This window comes from Mastomys coucha, unplaced genomic scaffold, assembly GCF_008632895.1.
Source record: "Mastomys coucha isolate ucsf_1 unplaced genomic scaffold, UCSF_Mcou_1 pScaffold23, whole genome shotgun sequence".
Taxonomy (NCBI): domain Eukaryota; kingdom Metazoa; phylum Chordata; class Mammalia; order Rodentia; family Muridae; genus Mastomys; species Mastomys coucha.
The window spans coordinates 112,728,406-112,753,133 of NW_022196906.1; the positions used below are offsets into that span (position 1 = coordinate 112,728,406).

The following is a 24,728-nucleotide window of genomic DNA, read 5'->3' on the forward strand; positions in this document are numbered from 1 at the left end:
CCCCCCCCCCCCGCAAGATTCTTCTGAGTGCCTGGCTCCAATCAACCTTCCATCTGAAGGGGGATTTCCGCAGAGGCTGGGCAGCAAACTTAAATCAGGTGAAATTTCACAGCCTCTCAGATTAGGCACCAAATTGTTGTGGCCTTGAACCGATGCGGAGATGAATCTGTGTCTAGTGCCCGGCAGGGCGTGGTGAGGACGAAGGCAGTTGGATTTTTAACCATAAATAGCATACAAGGCGGTGAGTTAGGACAGCGGGACAGTTTCCCTCCTGCCTTTCCTCTCCTACGCACACCCCCCTAGCGTGGCCTTGAAGGTGTTAGCCGACTCATCTACCCCGAGGTCCATCCTCGGCCCACATGTCTTTTATTTTTATGTCAGGATACAAGTAATGCTTTGCAGAACATGTGTTAGTAACTAGAAATCTGGAGTCCATCGTGTGCGGACTTGCTCCTTAAGGTAGCCACTGAAGATATTCACTCTCAGTTGCTCTTCTATTGCTGTGATAAGACACTGCACCTGCCGGGCGGTGGTGGTGCACGCCTTTAATCCCAGCACTTGGGAGGCAGAGGCAGGTGGATTTCTGAGTTCGAGGCAAGCCTGGTCTACAGAGTGAGTTCCAGGACAGCCAGGGCTACACAGAGAAACCCCTGCACCCAAGCAACTCATAAAAGAGTTTCTTTGTGGCTAGCAGTGATGGAGGTTGGGTCCCTGAGCATCAGGGTAGGAAGCACAGTAGGAAGCAGATAGGCAGGCAGGGCCCTGGAGCAGCCGATCACAGCTCCTCTCCTGAGCCACAAGCGCCAGGCAGAGAACAGCTAGACTTTTGAAACCTCAAAGTCTGCCCCCACCCCCTGTGACAGGCCTCCTCCAGCAGGGCCACACCTTCTAATCCTTTCAAGAAGTTCCAACAACTGGGTACCAAGTATTCAAATATATCGGGGTGTGGAAGAGGCATTTTCATTCAGACCACCACACTTACCAGGAGGATGCACGATCAATTTCAATGGCAGTCTCAGACCTGAAGACCTTACCACAGGGTCAAAGATTGTGAGGAGCCAATAACTTGTTGGTTTTCATGTTCAACCCAATCCAACTTACTACCGAAAGTGAGTTAGGGGTAAGCAAGAAAAGGGGAAGGACGGCCATGGAGATTTTGCCGTAGTTAAGTGCATCCCAGGAAACTGCTTTCTATCAGGAGGAGAAGTTCACCTCAGAGGGGTGCAGGAGCACCCCTTATCCATAGTGTTTGCTCCTAGTCAACCACAGTCTGAAATACTAACAGAAAATTCCAGAACCAATCCATCAGTACCATTACACAATACTGTTAGAATCTTCTACCGTATGAGTTGTTATCATTGCTAGTCTCTTATTGTCACACATTCAACTCTAATATGGCTGTGTAGAGTTAGTATTGGAGTTTATCATTATCCACAAGGATCCACTACGGTCTTAGAAAATACTTTCTCTGGGAAGAGCTGGAGTACAGAGTGAAAATAGAAATATACTCCAGAGACACCTAACCCCATTTGTGAGCCATAAAGGCACCGGAAGATCACCAGGAGGAGAGCTATCCCCGCCCTGTGAGTTCACTGCAAGACTCACCAGCCGAGGCAAAGACTTATCAGGCACTCTGGGGTGGTTAGTGTTTTGTCAGCTCAACACACACTGACGTCATCTGGGAAAAAGGGAGCCTCGGCTGGGAAATGCTTCTATTGGATTGGCCTTTGGGCAAGCCTATGGGCACATTGTTATTTGATTGCTGATTGGTGTAGAAGGGCCTATCCCATCATGGGCACTGCTACCGCTGAGGAGGTGGGCCTAGGTACTAATAGAAAACAGGCTGAGCAAGCCGTGGGCGCATACCTTCGTGCTCCCTGCTTCAAGTCCTGCCCTGAGGAAGTTCTGACTATCAGGGGTAAGAAGAAATAAATCTTTCCCAAAATGAGTTGCTCTTGGTCAGGCTCTTCTACCATCAATAGAAACCAAACTAAGACATACCCCTCCCCATATTTTTTGAAGATTTATTTTATTATTTTTAATTATGTGTATATGTGTGTATTCCACATATACCTGGAGACCAGAGGCATTGGATCCCCTAGAGCTGAGTTTATAATCAGCTTTGAGCTGTCCGGTGTGGATGTTAGGAACCAAACTTGGGTCTTCTGCAGGAGCAGGACTTGCTCCTCACTGCTAAGCTATCTCTCCAGCGCCAACCACCTCCATATTTTTAAGGAGAATAGACAACTGGAGACTCCCCCAATGTAAACTCAGAGATTAGAGAATTGTTAGTTAGGGGGGCATCACCCCAAACTCCCTTCATCTGAATCAGAGGCTGATATGGGTTCCCGCTTGTTGTCTTGGTGTCAACATAAACTGGCCGGGCATCAGATGATCGTGTCAGGGTATGTACACCCGACTTCCCCCTTGAGGTCAGCAGCAGAAACCTACCCTTTCCTGCTTCGGAGAAGCAGAGTGGACTAGACTTCCACATAGATTTCCTGAGAGTTCAAGGAATTGCCTGGAGAACCAGAGAGAGGGGTGAGAGGAGTCAAGAAACGTGATGATCCAGGGCCATGCTGCATCGTGCCACAGGAAAAACTCAGTGCCCTGGACTCTGGAGCCAGCTCCCCCAAGTCCCTATCACCTCTGGCACTGGAGTCAAGACACCGGGGACCAGGTCACTGGTGCTATCAGCTGCTCTGCCAGGGAGGCAGGGGCCTATCTTTCCCTATGGCTCATGTATCGGATAGTTCTGCTGCATGGGGAAGAGATCCCAGCTGGGCTGTCCCCTTCCGTGTGCTTCAGGAGTCATAAAGGGTAGTGTGGCAAGTCAACTAAGCTTGCGTCTGAGCAAGAGTCATAGTTCAAACGCTTGGACCACGTGTTGGTGGGAGCTTCCCGCACAGGCAAGCATCCCAATGAGAGAGCATGGGAGCCTTGGCCTAACATGGCTGGTGAGCTGTGTGTGCCTTGTTCTCTTCCAAGAACTAACATGAGCTGGGCATGGTGGTTCATACCTGCCCATTATTCTGGCACATTAAAGGCAGAAGCAAGAGGATCTTGAATTGGAGGCCAGTCTTGGCCACATAGCAAGAACCTGTCTAAAGACAAAAGAATGCGCTGGAGTGAGCCATGCTTCCCAGCTGGCGAGATAGGAATATATTTGGAGCCTTTGCTGTCTACCCTGGAGCCATGTGTCCGTCCCCCACGTGGGGACACAGATCATTGATTCACAGAAGTCCCTAGAAAATCCAAGGCTCCCTTCTCCATGAGAACCACTAAGCCCTTTCTCTCAGGAAAGGAGTCTCTGATATTTGGGAGAAAATAATTGATTTGCCCAAGACCTCACACTGGGTGAGCTGAGGGGGGCCTCACAGCCTGGGGTCCCTTCTCCCTACCTTGTAACCACTCAGTCATGTGTTGGTGACGTGCCAGACTACTCTGAATGAGTGAGCTGAGACCAAAGCAAAGATGCTCACAGGAAAAGGAAATAGTTGGCTTATTTCGCATTATTTGTTTAAACTCTGAAGTATCTGCGTAGTCCAGCCACCTCCTGTCCCCTGGACCCTGATCTCCTCTTCTGAGCTGGAGTTTTCCCTCCTCAGGCTAGGTCAGACCCCAGAAGGAAACCTCCTTCCCACATCCTGTATGCTCCTTGAATAAGCTTTCCCTGCCAAGTCAGTCAGGATAGTACATTCCAAGCACATGTGCTTTGAACCCCACCTCCCAGAAGGTCAGTCCTGGGCTTCTGGCATCTTCCTTTGTGCCTTCTCTTAGGAATCAGAGACTCCCAAGTTGACATCCTAACCCTGGAATGCTAAGTAGACCTAGCCATACCATCTACCCTGGACAACAAGAACGTCAGCCAACAGAGTAACTGACGGGGTGTTGTTTCCAGTTGAGCCATCCCCAACAGAGCAACCTTTTTCAGATTAGGGGTTAAGGTCTAGAAGCTGGAGAGGAATGAGCTTGCCAAGCATGAGGAAGCTAACAAGGAGAAAGCTGTGTGAAGACCAGGTGGCTTGGTGTGGCATGTTTAAGCCAGCCAAGGCAGAAGACAAGATTGAGCCAAAGAAGCAGGGAGCCCCGTCCCAGCTCTGAAACAGTGGTTTCCAGTCTCCATCATAATTATCAGCATCACCATGTTAAAGGACAGAACCCATGTCCGCATAGAAATGTTCTCTGGCTGAATCAGGAGGGGGATATCTGGGACTCCCTAGAGTTCTTGATCCCCAAGAAAACCTCACAGCCATGGCGGATAATATTTTAAATGAGCAAGATGTCCAGTGTACCACCCTCTTTCACTGGCCACTAATTATACCCCTTAAGGTTCCCAGAGCCCTCTCTGGATAGATACATATGTACACACATATGCACACACGTGTACTCTTGTAGATGGACTGGTCTTTCTAAGCAGCTAGCAAGAACCAGTCAGGGTGATACACAGCTGACCCTCTCTCTAAGAAGCAACCTGCGCCTGTGGTGGCCTGGGCTGCACACCACATTCAGATTCAGTGGTCAGTTAATTGAAGAACTCTTCCCCTTGTGGCCTGGTCTCTACCCAGAACCACAAGTATGCAGTCAGGAGGAGAGTTGAGATTGAAGGATGGAGCTCAGTGGTACAGTCATTTCCTAGCGTGTCCAGTACCCTTGGTTCAATACCCAGCTGGGAGCGGGGAGAGTCTCTGTGTAGTGACAGACCTTGTCCCTTAAAAAACTCTTGTCCCTTCAGAGATACCTGGGACACTGCTCCGTAAGTTATGCATGATTATCAGTGAGGATGAAAGTAATTTCTATCTGACAAAAAATATAACCCCAAAGTATATCATCCTACAGAGGATTGGCCAGTTTTGTGTCTGATTCACTCAACAGATCTGGCATACATACACACACTCATCCCATTTTCACCTCCTGCTGATTCCATAAATGCTTGGTGTCTTACACTCACTACATATTTGTTCAAGAGTCGTGTTTTTAATTTGTTAAAATATTGTACATCCAGATAGAGGTGGCTCAGTGGTTAGGAGCACTGGCTTCTCTTTGAAAGGAACTGGGTTTGATTCCCAGCAATCACATGGAAGCTCACAGCCACCTATAATTCCAGTTCCAGGGGATCCAATGCCCTCTCTGATCTGCAAAGGCACACAGAATCTGATACCAGACATACACACAGGTAAAATGCCTATATGCTAAAAATAAATGAATAAAATTTAAAGCTGTGTATCATCCCAGGTGTGGTAGTTTACACTCATAATCCCAGCACTTAGGACACGACACAGGCGGATTGCCGTGAGCTTCACAGTAAGTCCAGACCAGCCTTGGCTATGGAATAAGACCCTCTCTCAAAAAACAAATATATACCTGTATACATAGAAGTTCACATGCTACACATAAATACATAAACACACACACATGCAGACATATAGTTTATAGAACAGTTTTTCTTTGTTGTTGTTGAGTTTTATTTGTTTATTTGTTTGGTTTTGTTTCTGTTTTTTTAAGACAAGGTTTCTCTATGTAGCCCTAGCTGTCCTGGAACTTGTTCTATAGACCAGGCTGGCCTTGATCTCAAGAGATCAGCCTGCCTCTGCCTCCCAAGTGCTGGCATTAAAGGCATGGAAAACCACTTCCAGCTGTTTTTTTTGTTTTTTTTTTTTCATTTTTAGTAGCTTGTGATGTTCTGTTTTGTGGTACATATTAACCATTATGTAGTTAATGTTACAATCTAAGCAACAGGTGCCCTAAAGTCACACCAAGCGACAGATCTCACATGGGAGGTTTACTGGGGAGGGGGGGTAGCCTGCCTCTGGGTGAGTGTGGAGGGAAAGAGGGGCTGTGGCCCATGAGCAGGGAAGGATGTGTAGCTCCTGGTGACAGTGGGTGACAGTGTTGCATCTTGGCAGCTGTCCCTGTTCCCTGGGGGCAGGCCGTGGAGACGCCTGGTTACCAACAGCTAAGCCGTTGCCCTTTTGTTAGATGCTTACAATAGTTCTGAATCTGTATTTATGTGAATAATTCTGCAATAAGCATCTTCCACTTATTTTTAAAAATCTTTAATTGCATTTTATGTTCCTGTGTGCCTGTGGTGTGTGTGTGTGTGTGTGTGTGTGTGTGTGTGTGTGTGTGTGTTTAGAACTCTGTTTCTTCCTTCTACCATGTGGACCCCAAGCACTGAACTAAGGATGTCAGGCCTGGCAGCAAGCACCCCTACCCACTGGGCCATCTGGCCAACCCAACATCTCTGACCATAAAACTTTTTCTATAGTTTGTATTTCCTGCCTTTGATCATGTTTTCAAGTACAGAATTGAGAGACCAAACGGTGTGAATGTATTTAAGACAAGCAGTTATGAAGCCTGTCACACAACCAGGACGGAAGGGCATCCCAGGTAGTAAAAACAAAGAGACAGGATCCTCAGGGGAGATCAGTAGCTGGAATGTGAGTACCTGATCTGGGAGGGGCTGGAAAGGAGGAACAGCAGACTGTCAAGGCTAAGTGTCCTGAGTTAGATGTCCCCAATTGACAGAGTGACATACTGATGACTTGTCAGGACCTAGTTCTTAGTGAACAAAATGAATGGCGGGGGACGCTGTGAGGGGCCAACACGGTGCCCGTGCCTGTGAAGTCTAGGCCTGAGGTGAACAAAATGAATGGCGGGGGACGCTGTGAGGGGCCAACACAGTGCCCCGTGCCTGTGAAGTCTAGGCCTGAGCTGGGACAGTGACAGGTGTGAAAACAGGCGGGAGAGGAAGATGCTTAGAGAGGCGTGCTTGGTCTAGCCCCTGGCCCCGATGGTCAGTATGTTGCCACACTACATGTTTTGTTTGCTCAGTATGTATATCACCACACTATGTGCTCTGTGTGCTCCCCTTCCTGTTTTCGTTCGTGCATTTTTTTTTTATCATTTGTTTTTAATCTATGTCGTGGCTTTCTCAGCACACTGCATGGCACTCAGGTCACTCACAGATAAATTTGTTGCTGTCAGAATATAAGAGACAGATCTGCCAAGGCCTAGAGCTCACATCCAAGAGGACCAAGGACATCTCTGAGAAAAAAGCAAAGACACAGAGTAGCATTCCAGGGACATGACAGGGCATTCTTACGAAATTCACCAGACTAAACTGTCGTGGCCACTCTCATTTCTGCATCCACAAAACCAGACCTCCAACGTGGCTTTGCCAAAGGGACACAGCTCAGAGTCCTGGGCCTTGCAGCTAGCCCCACACTGAGTTCAGTGTCCTGGGCCTTGCAGCTAGCCCCACAGAGTTCAGAGCTGGCTCAGGGCTCTCGTCTGCCGGAAGGTTTGGCTAACTTTTGCCTGAACCTCTAGGGAGGGCTTGAGGCGGTCCGGATTCACAGGTTTGAAAAACCAAGCTCAGAGAAACCACCTGGCTGCTGACTGCACCGCCCCATCACCCAAAGCGCCTGCTGGGTTTCCTAGGCCATTTTCTCTAGCTTGTCCCCATGTTGGAAGAGCTTTTTCTGCTCCACTGAAGTTCCCTTAAGACAAGTTCTGGATTCGGGGTTCTGCATGTGAAAGCATAGAGCTTGACTGTCTCATGGATAACTATTTATACCACCCCACTCCAACACAACATCACTCAGCTCCCTCACTCCGGAAGTAGAGACAAGGAACTAAAAATGACTAGACTGGCTTTGTAAGGAGGAGGCACAGTGACACTTGGAATCCGTAAAGCCACTCTCCTAGACATGAGCCAAGGAGTGCATTCAGCGTGAGCTACAGAGTGGCAAAGGGCCCATTCTCCTGTAAGAGGAAACTGACCTTTGTCAGTGCTATGATGTAATATTTCCATTGCAATCCATTTTGAACTGTTGTCATGATGTCTCTAGAGTTGGAAAGAGATGCACACTTGGGTCTTGAGAGCTGACCCAGGACAGCTTCATGTTACCAACGGGTGTCCTTCAAAGTTGAGGAGTATGCCTCTGGGGCTGGAGAGATGGCTCAGCAGTTAAAAGCACTTGTTCTTAAAGAGAACCCAAGCGCCCACGTGAGGTGGCTTGCAACCTTTTGTAACTCCAGCTCCAGGGAGTCTGACATCCTCTCTAGCCTCTGAGGGCACCTGCATGCATGTGACATATACACACACAAATACACATGTACATATAAGTAAAAATAAACAAGTGTGCCTCAGCGAGATAAGACTTCTGTCTTCAGAGTGAGTTCCAGGACAGCCAGGGCTCCACAGAGAAACCCTGTCTTGAAAAACCAAAACAAACAAACAAACAAAAAAACAAAAACAAAAGCTTCTGTCTTAGTTATTCTGTGAATCGACGTCATGACCATGGTAACTCTTAATAAGGAAAACATTTCATTGGGGCTGGCTAACAGTTCAGAGGTTTAGTCCATTGTCATCATGGTAGGAAGCGTGGTGGGCTCCAGGCAGACGCAAGTGCTGGAGAAGGAGCTGAGAGTCCTACATCTTGAGGCACAGGCAGCAGGAAGCGAACTGCCACACTGGGTATGGCTTGGGCATCTGAGACCGCAAAGCCTGCCTGCCCCCAATGTCCACTTCCTCAAGCAAGGCCACTCCCACTCCAGCAAGGCCACACCCACTCTCACAGGGCCACACCCACTCTCACAAGGCCACACCCACTCCCGCAAGGCCACACCTTCTAATAGTGCCGCTCCTTATGGTCCTCTAGGGGCCATTTTCTTTCAAATCACCACAGCTTCCAATTGCGTGTGGCTCAGATTAGAAATAGCAACATATCGTGAGTGAATTCTTTTTAACAGTTTCGGCACAGCTCTGAGCCCCGAAACAGTGACTTTATCCAAGTAACTGCACACTAAGTGATGTACTGAGTCGTCAACCACTTGGGAAACCCGCGTTCTTTCTTTCGGAGCCAAATGCGAGATAGAAGGTTGTCATCTAATTCCTGATTTTCTCCGCCATGCTTCTGTTCAGTTTGTGATATTTGAAGTCGGGGTCGTTGTTGGACAGCCCTTTCCAGACATGAACCTCAGTTTCACAGACTCACCTTTGTGGTACCTCCTAGGTGGTCTTCGAGGCCTTGCATAATCTGGAACCCCGTGGCTACGTCGTGGGGTGGATCATCGCCATCAGTTTGCTGGTGGGAATCCTCATTTTTCTGCTGCTGGCTGTGCTGCTGTGGAAGGTAAGTGTGGGCAGCACAATGCTGTCTGATTTCCCACATGGAACACCAGGTCTGAGGCCTCTCGGAGGCTGCGGAGCCTTGGGAGATGTGCACAGCATAGGAGCAAATGAGCAAGCGACCCCTTCAGGTGGAAGATGGAATCTTGCCTCCTCTTGGACCACCCTAGAGAGAGAGAAGCATCCTCAATCCCCCCTCTTCTATCCTAAGAGAATTAATTAAACTCATCCCCACACAGTCACCATTGCTTCTCAGGAGATGTTTGCCCCTGCAGGGGGAGCAATCTCCCCATGGGTGGTACAGTGCTTTTCCTAGAGGCCGAGGTGACTACAGTTGAAGACAGTATTATCTGTGACTTCGGCCTGGCCGGGAATGAGAGAGCTTAGGTACTGTGGATTTTTCGGTGGGCATTCATTAAGCAGAGCCTGACCCAGAGGTAAGGAGGCACACACAACGGGGCAGAGACTGCTGGCTTTCTCCTCCCTTTGAGTTATCTTATGGGCACAAGTGAATACCTAGTGTTCTTTGGCAAAGCAGGTTTTAAATGCCTAATACAGGAACAACCTATGAGAGTTATTACAGGTAGATGACTTAAATCCAAATACTTAATTTCGGTGGGATTACAAACCAGTATACATGCATTGATCAAATCCGATGACACTAATAAAGAAAAAGTGTCACCATGCATGTCTATGCGAGGGTTTTGGATCTCCTGGAAACAGAGTTACAGACAGTTGTGAGCTGCTATGTGGGTGCTGGGAATTGAACCCAGGTCCTCTGGAAAAGCAGTCAGTGCTCTTAACCACTGAGCCATCAATCCTTCACCCTTCTTTTTGAGACATGGTTTCTCTTTAGCCTGGCACGGGCAGATGAGGCTAAAATGGCTGGCCAGGGAGCAGTAGGGCCTGTCTCTGCCTACCCAGCAGGGGTTGTAAACCATGGCCAGCATGCTTGGTGGCTTTTCACATGAGTTCTGCAGATCAGAACTCGCTCTCTATGCTTGCCCAGGAGGTACCTAACCAACCAAGTCACCATCTCTGCTCCTGTGACTCCTCAATCTGGAAAACTGTATGTCTAAGAAATACAATTTAGTGTATGTGAAGTCTAGAGCCCCAGGAGAACTGTATGTTTAAGAGGTGGGTGGTCAGCTCTACCGCTCTAAACCCAGTGGTGGTTTACTTGAAAGAGTGTCTGGAGAGCGAAGGAAACACATGGCGCACACTACATGGAAATACGCCCGTCTTCCATCCCCGCGCATGTCAGATGTCCCTGTGCTATCTGGCAGCCTGTTGTTCCCTGGCAGCAATACTGTAAACCTCTCCCCATGTTGTTAGGAGTCCATTCCCAGCCACATCCTAATGACAGTGCCTGCTCTGTAGTCCGCAGTCCCTCTAGCCCTAGAACCAATATTGTCCCTGGCTGAACACAGCTTGTTAACAATGCCAGTGTGATTGACCTCAAAGCTAGAAAGCTGAACAAATCCTCCACTGTGTCCTTAGAGGAGAACCCTAGGAACGGAGGGAGTCACGGAGGGTTGTAGCTCACATTGTAAGCTGCCCCCCTGAAATGCCACCCCAGGTCACAGCAGGTTTAGCAAAGTGTGCATTCTCCTGTCTATTAGCCAACAGCAGATAGTTCCTCCTTTTTGAATCCTCCAAGTTGCCCTACACAGCCAGATAGACTCTGAACTCCCCCTTGTCTGTCTCCAGCTATTTCCCGCTGAGAGGACCTCTGGCCTGTGGGTGGAGAACAAGGCTCAGTGTTAGAAAAGGCCAGTGGTGGGTTAGAGGGTGGGGCATCTGCCTCATGTAGGCTTTTGGAATGAGATGAAGGCACTCTTGTTCCAGCCTCCTGGGCCCAGACACAGAGCAGGGAGTGTCGTGGCCACTCCCATTCCACCAGCTGGACCTCCTAATGGCCCCCCACTGAGCTTGCCACCCCAGGGATGGCTTATTACCTGTGCTCCCCCCCCCCTTTCCTGCCTTCCTTCCGGTGTAGCTTTGCTTAGAGAGCGTGGTGATAGACCATGATGCCTGATAAGAGCCACACACAGGCTGCAGGTCATAGCCTCTTTTCTATAGGAGGGAACTGAAGGGCAACCTGGTATACGCCACACAGTGGGGCCATTATTATTCTCTGAAGGGCAAGAGAGAGGACACACATAGTTCTTGTCTGCTTTAAAATATAATTGCATAGAACTTCCTACCGTCATCCTGGTTCTGAGGCTAATCCCAGGCGGTGAGGGTCCAGGGTTGGCTCGGATGTGTGAATTATGTATCTCTGTGCTTTGTTGGTCCTTGGATCAGAGTGAAGGTAGGTAAAATGCATGCTGCCATCTGATCCTAGCAGAGCTGACTGCTCCTTACTGATCTCCACAGCCATGGTTCCCTTCCTGCCATGGAGTTATCTGGAAGCTCTCGTTTGAGATGAGGCACAGGAGCTGGGTGGTAACTGTTGGTGACTATTGGTTGGGGGTATCCATGTTATAAGGACTTTCATCTTTTCCTAAATCCAAGAGAGCACCTAATGCCTACCTTCTAGAATCCTGTCAGCTGACAGGCCTCAGGGTCACAGAATGGTGCTTTAGTATTAAAGTGAACCGCAGGTCACCTTCAGACACCTCTGTAGTGTCCCAACTGGTTCTAGCTGGCCTTCTCCTGAGGGCTTCCAGCCTTCAACTTCGCCCACTGGTTTCATTTATGTGCTAACTTGGCAGCCTTTGTGTAAAGCTTTCTAGACCTGGCTCTCCAGGTTGCTCCCCTGCCTCAAGGGGACTCTTCTCAGCTGAGCTGTTATTTCAGTACAAACTCAGGTTTGCTCTGAGTTCTCAGAATGTGACACACACGCGCACACACACACACACACACACACACACACACACGTGCACGCATGCTCATGTGTACACTCGGGCACACACTCATGCTCATGTATACACTAAGGTACACACGCATGCTCATCTATACACTTGGGCACACATATATTCACATGTATACACTCAGGAACACACACACACATGCCTACACATTAAATTAATTTTAAAAATGAAAGAATGGCTGATAAGATGGCTCAGCCAGCAGAGGTGCTGGCTGCCAAACCAGACCACCCAAGTTTGATCCCTGGAGCCTACGGGGTGGAAGAAGAAACCTGACTTCCACAAGTTATCCTCTGATCTTCACATGTATACTGCGGCATGCACATGCGCATGTGAGAACACAAAAATTAATTGTAATTTTTAAAAATCTCGGTACAGTCTTCATGTGGGAAGGCTGTCCACTGTCAGGCATTGCTATAAAGTAGTCTGGCTCTTACATAAAAAGAGACTGAGAAGTCATGAAAAAAAGTCTTGGTTAAAGACTGACTAACAAATCTCACAGAGGTTTTTAAAAAGCAGTTGAAATGAAAGACCTACATTCCCTAGAATATTGGGCTGCAGACATTTTGTCAACTCTGTATTCCTATATCTATCACCTAAAAAGAATGCATCAGTTTAATATCACACTGATGGCCCAGCGCATGCATCGTGGGTATCGGGGAGCAGTTTAATATCACACTGATGGCCCAGCGCAGAGAAGCCAGCTGGATTCTGGCTTAAGTCCAGTCCGACGTCTGGCTTGTCTGACCTCACCAGTTTGGGCTTATTACCACAGTCCATATGTAATCCCCTCCACTCCCCTCCCGGGAAGCCACTGGCTGGCACCTGCCACCCAGCTGGCCAGGAAACACATAATGGAGAGGTGGCCAGAGGTCAGGGCCTCTTCCCGTATGGAAACTTCTATTTCCTTCTATTATTTTTTAATGTAGGGAGTTGGGGGAGAGGGGTCTCACTGGTCCGAGGACAACTTGCAGGAATGGGTCTTCCCCTGAGACTGAGCTCAGATCATCAGGCTTAGTGGCCAGCGCCTCTACCCACTGAAACATCCAGGAGGCCTCTGAGTTCCCATTCAGAATGCCTCTGGACACTATTGCCTGTGGTTGGTCATCTGTGTCTTATATACATGAGTGGAAAGCCGGCTTGGCCAGGGCATTCACAGTTCCACACAGGCCTGTGGATCTGCATGCTTCACACTCACAGGTGGCCAACGTCTTTATCCAACAGGTAGTGTTGCATCCCTATTAGGTGGCGTGCTCCGAGTACCTGGGCCGAGGCAAACAGCAGGCCTCACACTCTCCTGAAACCCTGTGAGAAGGTACTTTAGTAGCAGAGAGGAGCATCATATATGATTTGGACTGGCCCCTGACCCTGTGACATGGTCCTGTAGGGCTCCTATCTATGAAATAGAAGCCCCCCTGGGTCCCACAAATGCCTTCTCCACGATGCTAAGCCCCAATCCCTGCCCTTGGGCTCAGCCCACCCAACCTCCCCCTCTACCCCTGCCATGACTACCCCAGAACCTTCCGTCCTAAAGACCTGCTCATGGCCCAGACTCTCTCACGCTTGGCGGCAAAAGGACCTGGCTCCTACACAAAATCCACAGCAAGGCCCCAAGCTAAGCAGAGCCCTGAAATGGATCCTAATCAACCTCCTCAGAGCTGTGCCGTCCGCGGACACTGGGAACCGTAATTTAAACTTCATGTGTGAGGATTACAGTAGCCTGCCAAACCACTGTGCAGGAGGAAGACTTTGAAACATGAAACTCTTTCAAGGGAGAAAATTCAAAAGCATTCCCTCTTGCTTGTGCCAGCTCCTGGCCGGGTTGGAAGACACCCCAGCCCGGTTCCTCTTCCTAGAGGCCTGTTTATGAGAAGGTCGAATCGTTCAGAGACACCAGAGCATGGGGTAGCACATCTGAGGAACACCTTCAGCTCAGTACTGAAGCTAAGCCACTTAGCCAGCCTGAGCTAAGCAGAGAGAGAGAGAGAGAGAGAGAGAGAGAGAGAGAGAGAGAGAGAGAGAGAGAGAGAGAGAGAGAGAGAGAGAAAGAGAGAGAGAGAGAGAGAGAGAGAGAGAGAGAGAGAGAGATACTTGGACATTTGCCCTTTAGGAAAGAAATGCTTCTCTGCCTCCCTCTCCCCCTTCCTGAGGCCATCTCTTCCTGTTTGTACTTTGCCAGGCACACAGGCCACCCCTTCAGTCAAGGAGCTCATCCCCTGTCCTCAACCTAGGACCCTCCATCTCTTTTCTTTTCCAATTGACACTTTTTCAAGACAAGATGATTTGAAACAGTGTGCCTTTCTTTCGCCCGGAGGACCCAGTCCCAACTGGTCAAGGTGCACATAGAGGCAAGGTGCAGAAAGGGTTTAGCTGTTCCCCAACCCCGAAAAGAGCTCCTTAGAGGCCTCCATCAGCCAGAACCCTTCCTAGAGCCTGGTATTTTCAAGCTTTCTTAGAGAGCATGGTTCTTATTGAAGAACATCACTTGTAACTCACAAAAAAAAAAAAAAAAAAAGTGCTTAGCAATGGACATCTGCAGAGTGGCACAGAGAATGTGTAAGGTTTGGCAACCACTCCAGAGGCTACTGAGGTCACCAACTTGCCTCCAAACCAGACTTTGCAAAGGGTATATAGACATGTGTACACACAGACACACACTCCCACCACCACTCCATTAAAAATCATGTGCCAGAAATGTGTGGAGGGACCGGTTTATATTTGGAGATAAATATTGGTCTGATACTGTGTCCTCAACATCTCGAGATGGAGACTTGCTGTATAAACAGCCAAGTAACTGAGAGGCCCATAAACAAAGGTCCAGAGCTAGTCCAGAGGGAGAGTGTGCCCAAGGTCCTTGGAATGGCTGCCCAAAAACCACCCCACAGGCCAGTGCATAGATAGGCACCCCAAAGAGACTAGATGCCCTGGATTAGTCTGCTGTGCATATCACCCTGAAATGGACTGGACCACAGGACTGAGTATCTCAGAACTGGGTTCATCCTCATCTCTTTCTCTGGCTTTACTGACTCCCCCACCACCCCGCTACCCAAGCTGCTCAGGGAGAATCTGCTACCGGGCAGGTTTCTGGGGATTTGGAGACATCCTGTTAGTCTGTGGGGGCTGCTCTTTGTCGGTGTGGACTCTGTCAGGACCAGAAGACACTTTGCTCCTCCAGGCCTCCAGCTGCATAAACCTTGAAGCTAGGCATGCCTCTCCTTCAAGCAGGATACTTATAAACAAAACATCTGACCCTTCTTTGGAAGATTCCAGAAAGGACTCAGGAAAAATAACTGACTCCATTGGTTTGGAAGTGTGGGGTTGCTCTGGGTGCAGCGTATGCTTTGATTAATCATTTCCCAGAAGGCTCAGGGTGGTCTGCCCAACACTTTCCAGAATTTTCTCCCAAATACCCAAATAGTTCTAACAAAATCGAGTATGTATGCCCAAGGGAGGCAGGCCTGCAAGGGAGAAAAAGTACATCAAATCTTGCCAGTTGTTGAGCATCTCATAATTTCCTCTGCTTTACAGTGTATCCATACTTTAAGATGAGGTTGAAAATGCATATTGGGTCCTTGAAGTTTGCTAAGATTAACACTGAGTTCTTTAGTCTGATCACAGTAGACACTTCTCATTGGATCCATGTATCAAGACATCATGTTTAATATCTTAGACATGTTTTTTTTTTTAAGATTTATTTTATTTATATGAGTACACTGTAGCTGTCTTCAGACACACCAGAAGAGGGCATCTGATCCCATTACAGATGGTTGTTGTGAGCCACCATGTGGTTGTTGGGGATTGAACTCAAGATCCCTGGAAGAGCAGTCAATGCTCTTAACAGCTGAGCCATCTCTCCAGTCCCCTTAGACATATTGTTAAATCTGCTCCCCATACCTTAAGTGAAAGGAAAACTCGTTGGAACTTACTGCTAGGAATTGAATCTAGGACCTGACTCATGCCAAAAGCAAAAGCCCAGCTCAGAAAACAATTTTTAAAACTAAAACATATCACGCTGCTGATTTGTCAGCCGTTAATAACAGGGTCAATTTCTGTTTTCACTTAGTGTATCTCCCTTCAGTATTTGGGTTCTCAGTCAGGCAGGTGGATCTCCGTGAGTCTGAGGCCAGCATGATCTACATAGTAAATGCTAGGCCAGCCAGTGTTATACAATGATATGCTCTCTTAAAATATGTGTATGTATGTATACATGTATATATGTATACATGTGTATGTATATATACACACATACATGTACACATACACACACATACATTTGCACACACATACACTTACACACACATGTGATTCTCAGTTTACCTGAAGACTCTGATTATGACCCTTATAATCTGTCTTCCATCTACCAGCCTGTTCACATAATTTTATGATGTAGAGATGACTGAAAGAGGAAAGGAGGGTGGGCTTCTGTTCATGTAGCTGGATGAAGTCCTGACTCATCCCTTAGATATTTAACTCTGGAATCTGCTAAATTCCCAGGCATCTGAGGCTGAGATCCTGGCAGTAGGAGCAGGTAGGAATGGCCAAGCAGCATTCATGACACGCTGTGACAGGTTGAAAGGTCTGGCTGCTCTCCCTAGAAATATGTAAAGAGTCATAATTAAATTAAGGCAGGTGTCTCAGGCACAGGACCTACTTGCAAGATGATCAGGAAGAGTGGCACTGAACACTAGTTGGCACAAGGTACCGTACAGTGTGGTGACCATACAAACTAATATTCATGTATTCGCTCATCCATCCATTCATTCTTTGTGTGTGTGTGTGTGTGTGTGTGTGTGTGTGTGTGTGTGTGTGTGTGGTGCTAGGAACAGAATCCATGGCCTTGTGCATACAAGGCAGGTACTACATGACTAAATCATCCCGAAATCCTCTTCCCTTTTGTTCTCGATACCTTTTACCTCATTTGCCTGAAAATCTGGGTTTGTTAGAATAAACCCTCTACTGCCATCTGTTGGGAAGTGGTCCTTGTAAACCTTGTAAACTTCTCTATGGCATCTGGAAACCCCCATTCCATGTGTGCATGGCTCGCCTGCACTGCTGCACTCAGCCTGCCCTGAACATAATTACCCATAGGTTGACCATCAGGATCAGAACTCTGAGAGCCTGGGGTTCTGCAGATGAGAGTGGAGCTTGCAAGGCTGTCTGTGTGGGCAGTTGGGCTGGTTCCTTAAGAAGAACGAACTTGCCCTGGTGTCTTCAGGAGGGGACAGTACGTTGGCTTTGCCATTATGACGTGGACATGTGAGCATCGCTGTTGCATTAGCTTTGCCACTATGACGTGGACATGCGAGCATCGCCATTGCATTAGCTTGTCTAAGTCTTTTCAGCACAGCATTTGTGTTTGGCCTATGAGCTGCACATGGTGCACATGCACACTGTGGGCACAGCACTTCATGCACATAAAAATACATATTTTTTAAAGATAGGTCTCATCAAACCAGTGAGTTTAATCAAGATCACCCCCACCCCCATAAGCTATGCCCAGAGGCCCCTCTCCCATGTGACTCTCCATTCTGTCAGGTTGAAAATTGGTACTGATCACCACAGGCTATAAAAAGTTGCTTAGACACTGGACAGTAGCAATTGTAATGAGTGTGTGCGATGAACCACTTATCCTACCATGTAGGAAAAGCCACAGGCCAAACGCAGCCTTGGGGCTGGAACAGAGGAGACTTCTGGGTCCCAAGCTGGAGAAAACTGCCAGCCTGGGTCGGGATGCAGAGCCAGCCCCGGGGGATCCACACTGTTGACTCCAGCGTAGATGTACCATGAATGCCACAGAAATGAGAGAAAGTTGTAGATGACAAGGGGGGATGGGATCCTGTGGGGAATGGGATCCTGTGGGGGATGGGATCCTGTGGGGGATGGGATCCTGTGGGGGATGGAATCCTGTGGGAAATGGGATCCTGTGGGGGAATGGGATCCTGTGGGTGCCTTTGAAAGTGTGTTAGATGAGAGCAGTATTTGTCAAGTGGGTGGATGGCTGCTGTCTCTCAGGACTTTAGTAAGTTTGTATAAGGATTGAGGACATAGTTCAGTTGATGAAGTGCTTGCTATACAGGTATAAGACCCTGTGCCCATCCTGACACCTATATAAAGCCAGGCCTACCTACGCTTGTCATCCTACTGCTCCCCAGTAGACACAGTCAGATGCCTGGAGCCCACGGGCCAGCCTGGCCTACTTGGCGTGGTCCAGGCCATTGAGAAACTCACTTCAAAAATCCAAGTGGACAGCTCCTGAGGAACAATACCTGATTCTGATTTCCACACATAAATACATATATACACATAAACATGTGCACACAAACACATGCACATATACACAACACAAGCATATAAACACATACATAAGCACACAGATATATACATAAACATATATAATATATATAGTACATGTGCTTATATACATGAATATACATATACAAATAAACACATACATATATGTACACATAAACATACACACCTGTACACATAAATGTACAAACATAAATACATATGCACGTGTGTAAACAGTCACATACACATATAAACACATATACACATATACATATATACACACATATGCAGGAAGAAAAACAGCAATTCAGCTTAAGAAATGGTGGCTCCTCCCATGGCTGGCCAGACCCTTTTGCTGTACTAGAGTCTATCACAAATGTGAAGAAGAACACAGCTTTTTCAAACTTGATGACTGTGACATGTTTGTCTTTCTCGCCACTCCAAGTGCTTTTGAATAACCCCTCCACCCCCCGTAGGTGAAGCTTTCCAGAACCCAGTGCTGTGGCAACGCAGTTCCAGCAGCTCACGGGAGGGAGACTTCAGGAAGTCAGTGTGGTGACCTGAGACATTCTGCTAGCATCCACAGCCCTGAGAAGGGGCTAGGTCCTGCCTCCCCATAGCTCAGGCTGCCTTGGCATCCAAATGCAGTCCTAATGCCAAGCCTCTTCTGTCTTTCAGATGGGCTTCTTCCGCAGAAGGTACAAAGAAATCATTGAAGCTGAGAAAAACCGGAAAGAGAATGAAGATGGTTGGGACTGGGTCCAGAAAAACCAGTGACCCGCCATGCCAGTCATGTGATACCCTCATGTCCCCATCACCAGCCTGTGGTCCTTGATCTTTGTATCTTCCATATTTGGAAGAAAGAAATCTTCTCCAGATTTTTCGGAGGCCCCACTGATGCTCTCTTCCTCATCCTGTCAAGCCCGGTGCCGACCTGAGATGGCCACCTCCAGCCAGCTCACAGGACTGGGGCCACCACCACTCCCCTTCACAAGATGAACTCAGAACTTTGGAAAGACAAGCTACAGAGCAAAGCAATATTTATGGATACAACATTGTGTGGTCAACCCTCAGGGGAAAACTGTTACCTAAAAGTATTTTTTATAAATGTAAGCCTTTTATATTGATCATGTCTTTATATTTGTATCAATGTTTTATTATTTCTATTAAATAGTTCTATAATTCACTCAAGCACTGAAATCTTGAAAATACATGTACCTGCATACAAATTTTAAAAGAGAAGGAACTTATTCTACTTTGGAACTTGTTGTTAGGGAAGGAAAAAAAACTTTGCAGATAAAACAAACTGAAGAAACTTCATGAGATGAATCCACCAAGCTGGGGACACTGCAAGAGCACCAAGGATATGGCAAGCCACCTAAGACATTTATTCCCCATTGTTACCACCTGGAGTCAAGTTCAGAGAGCTTGAAGTATCTGTGTGTTCTCTTATGGACCTCTCACTGGGAGATTCTCAGCAGGGACTGGAATGGAAAGCCTGGCTTCTCCCCCAGCAGATGCTCTGTGCCACCCTAATGCATGCAGCAGGCACCGAACCCTCCTCTGGAGTCAGCAAGTGCTGGATGGACAACTGGTCAACCTCGGAATAGCATCTCATCCCAGATAACATGTGCCAGAGGTCAGAGCCCAGGACCGAAGCTGTGCTCTCTCAGCAAAGACCTGTGTCTCTGTGTGTAAGCTGTTAGCTTGTGGTATAACGTTAGCACAAGGCTCTCCGTTTCCTCTGTCACTCTTGATGTCCCCAACTGGTGGCACTGCAGATACCTTTCCAGAAAGGGTCACCCCCTATGGTTTGTGCTTTATGCCTTAGGTGGAATTCTCAAGCGTCAAGCCCTATAGGACTTGGGTGTAAATAATTTATTGAGGAAGTCTTCCCGGAAGGTAACAGTGAGAAAGTTGAGAATATAAGACAGGAGAGTGCAGGGAGCCAGGCAGCAGTGTCTCTTCAGGGGACAACCCATGAGGTGGCTTCAGACCAGTTAGATCTAGTGCGCAAGTCAGGCTCAGGACCTGGACTTTTGTGATCCCACTCCTGCAGGGGAGATAAGCTTTCTGCCCTTAGTTCTTGCTGACAAGATGACTCGGTCCTCTAGAGGAGAACGTTGGGGGCACCCTCAAGTAAAGAGACCCAGAAATCATACAAAGAACTCTGAGCCAAGAGCTTTGGCACCTCCTCCCCCACACAAGGGAATGCCACCTTCAGCTTTGTGTAACTAAAATGGCCATGAGTCTAAGCTGGTCCTAGAAGTCAGTCATTGTATCTGACCCGTGACCAAGTCAGACATGGAGACAGTGGTCACTACAAGAAAGGAAGCCAGTGCACACCTGGCTCTTAAGTTTTATCAAAAGAAATAAGGGAAGAAGTCTTAGCTTTAGCAGCCATGTGCATCCTGATCTGTGGGTCAGGCACTGCGCTGGATGATGGCGGATCCCGAGAGCACAATCACCTCGTGCCTCAGGGTGGTAAGCTCTCCCACAATAGGTGTGGCGTGTGGATTCTCATGAACCCCATTTGCAGATGTCCTATGACCATCGTGAATCATGTCATGGTTTCCTTTAATAAATCATTTGAGAGTCTCGGGTGGTGAGACCACTACAGAACCATCTGCAGTTATAGCATCCATCCCCACTGGCTTACTTCCTGCAGCAGTGGAGAAGGATGACTTCCTCCTTGCTCAGCTCAGCTAGCCTGCGGAGCTGCACCTGAGAAAGCAGGGAAGGCAGGAAGGGCAGACTCATCTGGAATCTGGTCCCTTGCGCCTGATCTCAGATGGTGAAACATCTCGAATAGTCATGTGCTCAAAAGGTCACTACAACTTCAGGAGGCAGATTGTAAGAAAACTATGGTAGCTCTGGAAGCAAATTCTAAAAAGGCACCAGAGGGGAGAGGAGGCCTCTTTGCCTGTCTGCTAATGTTGAGAGGTAGGGGTCTAGCTGCCTTGTGCAGAAGCAAGGAAGGGGGTGGGACATTGTCTTGGAATTCTCTCAGCTGGGCAGTTCAGCATCTCCATTCCAGTCTTCTGCAGGAGATCAGGAAAGGTGGGCAGGTGGGATGATGTGCCTGTGTTACCTCTTTCTAGAACATTCTTCTAAAAAGCCCGTCGTGTCGCCCATTGCAGCCTTCCTCTGCCTCTGAGTTCCTTCTGAAGACGTTTTCCAGGGCGCTGTCATGTGTCTTTTCTTCAGTTGCGTCTTTGGGTTTAACCAGCTCAAGAAAGACTAGAGCATCCACAAAGTGAGCCCTGCCACAGAGAGGCTATGATGAAATGTAGACACACAAGAACATTAGCAGGAGGGACGTGTGGAGCCGGTCGATCGACCAGTGCACACCCTGCGTCCTGTCACTGTGACTCAGGCAGTGCTTTGGCAGGCTGCATGAAGTCGTCCATTCATCCTTGTGCCCCACCACTCAACCCCCATGCACTAAATACTGCATGGCCTACTAAAGCCAAAGGCAAATGGATTCTCAATAAATAGCATACTGTTGGGACACCCCAGTGGCCAGTGACCCCTGTTGTGTGCTACCTGTTGAGCCCCAGTGTGGCAGGTGTGGAAATGTTATTCACATTTATTTAAGGATGAGACAGCTTTATACCTGATTAGCTGGGAAACATAAACTAGGAAAGGGATGCCCAATGTCAACTTCCTGAGATTTAGAGGCACTACAAAGCATTGTCATTTGATGCAGCTCAGTGACAGAGTGCTTGCCTGACACAGGGAAAGCACTGGGTTCATTTTCTAGTACCCCACAAATAGGTTCATTCCCAGTACCCTCCCTCCCCCAAAATAGCACTTGGGGGAACCATCCCGTTGGTAAACAAAAGGCAGAAACTGAATATTCTCCGAATGATTTCCTGGAGTACACAGAATTGCAATCGATGTGGGTTTGGATGGAGGAGTATATGTTCTATAATAACTGAAGGGAGGCTGCAGAACCCTGGGGCCGAGTGAGCCTTCTAGAATGTCTGCTCGAAGGGAGTGGAGAGTAAGTCCCCAAGGTGCCATGCTCTCAATGGCTGATGTGCATTTCAGACTATAATGTGTTTGGTTTGCTTTGTTTGATCCTGACGTGCACAGTGTGATTGGCGGTGTGGGTTTAAGCTTTCTGAGTGATTTGTTGCTGTGGCAGGCATCTCTGCTCCCTGCATGTCTGCAGCTTTCCTGAGGCACATGTACACGCACACACACACACACACACAGCCCGGGAGGATTTGGAGAGGGAGGGCTGCCCTTTCTCACTGTGTCTTGTGAACTCATGTCTATTTCTGCAGTCACTTCTGAATCACTTGCACTGTTTGAGGAGATGCCAGGTTTACAAAATTAAGTTTGGAATAAAACAAAATATGGCTTCAAATGATCCCAGCGTGTCTGACTGTGATTTCTTTGAACTTTGTAAGGGCCTGAAGAGGGAATTCCAATATAATGCAATGTGAATGCTAAAGAGCACACTAAGGGCTGCCAAGTCCCATGGAAGCACCCCACGCAATGGGGCTGAGCCTGCCCTTAAGACATAATTTCCACACTACCACCTTTGTGTATTGCCTGCCCGCCTGGGGCTAGACCTAGTATCTGTCTGTCTAGAGAGACATACAGCCCAATGAAATCACAAGCAGACCTCTTCCACATGTATGCAATGTAAGTCATTAAGCATTTGCCCAGGCTATTCTCAAACTTGTTGTGTAGCCAAGGATAGCCCAAATTTTAATCTTTCTGTCTCTACCTCTAGAGTACTCGGATTACAGGCGTGCACCACCCCATCTGGTTTTTTGAAAGTGGGAATCTCATTCTAAGCAAGAATCTGCCAGCTGTGCTAACAGGCTCAGCCCACCCCCATGTAAGCTTTCTCCCAGCCCTCTCACACGCACATCTATGGACACTTCATTTTCTTAGATTTTAAATCTCCATTTGCTAGTTACAGTCTCATTCTTATCACACATACTTTTAATTTGTGAACTATTATTTTTTTCTTTTACCTCTAGATATTACTAACAAAGATCTACCTAATATGTTGCTTGTTTTCAAAACTAAGCTCTATCTAGTTTGGGTTTTGCGTCCTAGGTCATCAGTCACAACTTCCACGTGTATGAGTTTGTTCTCTACAGCCGTCATTGTTGACTTCACCCAGGTGTGCGCGTGAGTGCGCGTGAGTGCACACGCGCGCGCGCGCGCGCGCACACACACACACACACACACACACACACACACACACACACTAGCTGTTCTTTTTCCCTCTCATGACTCTCATTCATGGCCCATGCGGCTCATTGGTTATTTATTGACTGTTGGCCGCTGGCTGGTGACTTCCTCTAGAAAGTTCTTTGTGGTAATTCTTTGAAGCCTAGGATGACATATGTTCCTGCAGAGAGTATTAGCCCTCACCTCTGCCCGGCTCCCATCTGGGATCAGGCCTTGGGGTTTAAATGGACCACCCATGGAATGGGCGCAACAAATCCATCCCAAGGCCAGCCATGCCCTTCCTCTACAGGGTGGGGTTCAGAGCCCCCATACGGCCCTGGGCTCTACTCCCACACTGTGTTCCACAAAGAGCCACGGTCCTCAAGAGTACTGGCTGGGGGCAGAGTGCCTATTTTTGATTGACTCTTTCATCTGTTCATTCATTCATTCATGATTCCAGATTTGGCTGTGTAGCCTGAGCTGGCCTGGCACTGGAATCCTCCTGCCTCAACCTGTAAAGTAATAAAATCAGTTGTGTGCCTCCATGCCTGCCACTTTATAGACCACTGATCCCTGCAAGGCCGTGAAAGTTGAACTTCTGCTTTGTGGGTATGTATGTGTGGGTATTTATAACATTCTTACTATGAAACAAAAGCAAAAGAAAACTAAGCATGCAGAAAAGTAGAGAGAATTTTAAGTAGACACCAAGTCCTCAGCATCTAGATTTTCGTGACATCTGCATTTTGTTACATGTGGCTTGTCATTTCTCCACCAATCTTCTCTCCACACACCGGTGGTTCCTGATACTCAACAGAAGTTAGAGCTGTGTCGCATTCTCCTCTGGATGTCAGATCTTTCTGTCCGTTTGACCCGTAATCATATTTTTCACCTATGACACCTATTTGATTCTTTTGGAATCTGCTTGGGTGATTTCTAGTTTTCTCCCTCTACATAAACAAGCTTACCCTTCATTTCTTTAAACATGCGAAGCTTTCATGTAGCACACGCACGCCACTCCCGAGAGCTGAGAGGTCTCTGACGCTGTCCGCTCCACTGCTTCTGAACTCACATCTGTTTCCCCATATTTTTTTAACCTTAAACCATTTCTCGTCTTCCTTAGAACGTATCTGTTGGAATTTGAAATGGTTTTCCCATAGAACGTTTCCATTTGCTTCGGCAGGATGTCCAAGAGACTCAATAGCTGGGGCTGTTTTAAATTAAATCCTCGAGGT

The 24,728-nt window shown here is 47.8% G+C and overlaps 1 protein-coding gene across 2 annotated transcripts in view; it reads left to right on the top strand.

Annotated features, from left to right (window-relative positions):
• Itga9 (integrin subunit alpha 9) overlaps nucleotides 1-22,678 on the top strand; it is a 312,929-nt gene extending 290,251 nt beyond the window's left edge. For both annotated transcript variants that reach the window (XM_031345861.1, XM_031345862.1), the window contains 2 exons: nucleotides 9,021-9,140; nucleotides 18,979-22,678. In XM_031345861.1, the coding sequence (XP_031201721.1) occupies nucleotides 9,021-9,140; nucleotides 18,979-19,077 (219 nt within the window). In that variant the 3' untranslated portion in view covers nucleotides 19,078-22,678. The remainder of the gene's footprint in view (nucleotides 1-9,020; nucleotides 9,141-18,978) is intronic.
• Nucleotides 22,679-24,728: the final 2,050 nt, after the last annotated feature.